Here is a 1826-nt window from a genome sequence, read left to right on the forward strand (position 1 = left end):
TTTGCCGATAGCATCCACTCATGTGATAATTTAAGTATTTTGAAATCAAAGCTAAAGACCTATCTTTTTTTAAAAGGCCCTTTGTCCTTAGCGATTTAATTTCGTTTAAATATTGATTTACTTTTTAATCTGTTCCTCAATTTTGTGAACCGCTGAGAGCAGAACTGTGTAGGCGCTACATACGTATTAATATCTATTATTATCATTCGATGTATTTTGTCCTTGTAATGGTGCCATTATTATTATTATTATTATTATTATTATTATTATTATTATTATTCGTATTAAAAGAGATTTCTTAAAAGATAAAACAGTAAAAGCGAACGATAAAAACCGACGTTTCGGAGTAGTCATGACTCCATTATCAAGGTAAAAGTTTAAAACATGCAAATAACAGTATTTAAGCGATGTGGCGCGAAAATTAACATAATAGGTGCGAAGATTACACAAATACTTTCGCACGAATAGAGTCCGATTGCACGTTCAGGTTTGGCTTTAAAGTTCTTATATAAAGCATTTCATACAATAAGCAGTCAAATTTGTTCCTGCACTTCTTAAGAACTTCGAAGCATTTCAGTAGGTCCTGAGGGATCCTCCCGTGTACGTTCTTGCAATGTTTGGCAATGGCCGAGGACTGTTGTTTATGTCCTTTTACACGATTGTGTAAATGTCCGCGTGTGTATCCTATATAACCTGCATCGCACAGGTCACATTGGTATTTATAAACAACACACTGTTCATTTACGATCGATGGCTTTGCTTCTTTCACATTCAGTTCTTGATCAATTTTTCGGCTGACAAATACGGGCTGGATGTTGGTGTTCACTTTTAGGCTCAGATCCTTGAGTTGTCCTTTCACAAAATTTGCTGAGGTTTGGTCTTTAAATGGTAGAACCACTCGAATTGTGTCCGTCTCTTTAGTTGGTAATAATGGTCGCTGCTGGTCACAAACCTTCGAGTCAACGAAATTTTTGATGGCAGAGTCGATGAGGTGTTTGGGGTACTTTAAACGCGAGAATACTGTCTTCAATCGGTCACATTCGTCTGAGAAGTGTGACCAAGAGGAAGATAAACTATGTGCTCGACCCAGCATAGTTCGGAGTAAACCCTGTTTGTACCGATTGTCAACGTGACTTTGGTAATGTAAGAGGAGACTTGAATTCGTGGGTTTTACGTACACCTTTGTCTCTATTTGGGGCGATCGGTTCAGTAACTGGATGCCCAAATAAGGGAGCATGCCATTGCATTCGGTTTCCATCGTAAATTTTACGGAAGAATGTGCCTTGTTAAGCGTGTTCAGGAAGTTGGATGCTGTTGCGATATTTGGCATGATAGTAAGTGTATCATCAACGTACCTTCGATAGAAAGAAGGGAGTTTACCCTCTCGCTCGAGGTTTTCCTCAATTGAAGACATGAACACATTAGCTAGCAGGGGACCAAGGGGGGAACCCATGGCCACACCATCCGTCTGTTCGTAAAGTGCTCCATTATACTGGAAAAGTTGTCCTTTTGTAGCTACACTGAGAAGGTCAACAAGGTCCGTTTTGGTCAGGTTCAGGTCATAGGTTGAATTAAACCAGTCGTTGTCAAAAGCTCTGTTCGCGAGTATCTGAATTGTTTCATCCAAGGGTACGTTGGTAAAGAGGGAGGACATGTCGTAAGAAACCAGAAAGCCTCTCTCTCTGAATCGCTACACAGTAACTGACATTTTTGAATTTGCCGACGAAATTCGCGAATTAGAAATATCAAACGGTGACATTCTGGTTTCTTAAGACGTGTCCTCCCTCCCGAACAGACGGATGGTGTGGCCATGGGTTCCCCCCTTG

At 40.2% G+C, this 1826-nt stretch overlaps 1 protein-coding gene across 1 annotated transcript; it reads right to left on the minus strand.

The window, feature by feature from the left end:
* Positions 1–311: 311 nt before the first annotated feature.
* Positions 312–1563, minus strand: LOC138003164 (uncharacterized). Its single transcript, XM_068849130.1, has one exon. It carries the CDS (start codon positions 1451–1453, stop codon positions 443–445), a length of 1011 nt encoding a protein of 336 aa, XP_068705231.1. The 5' UTR covers positions 1454–1563; the 3' UTR covers positions 312–442.
* Positions 1564–1826: the final 263 nt, after the last annotated feature.

Source organism: Montipora foliosa, chromosome 5 (assembly GCF_036669935.1).
Source record: "Montipora foliosa isolate CH-2021 chromosome 5, ASM3666993v2, whole genome shotgun sequence".
Classification (NCBI taxonomy): domain Eukaryota; kingdom Metazoa; phylum Cnidaria; class Anthozoa; order Scleractinia; family Acroporidae; genus Montipora; species Montipora foliosa.

Excerpts from the sequence above, each read along its gene's own strand:
- LOC138003164 (XM_068849130.1), bottom strand. The coding sequence starts at position 1,453 with ATGGGTTCCCCCCTTGGTCCCCTGCTAGCTAATGTGTTCATGTCTTCA.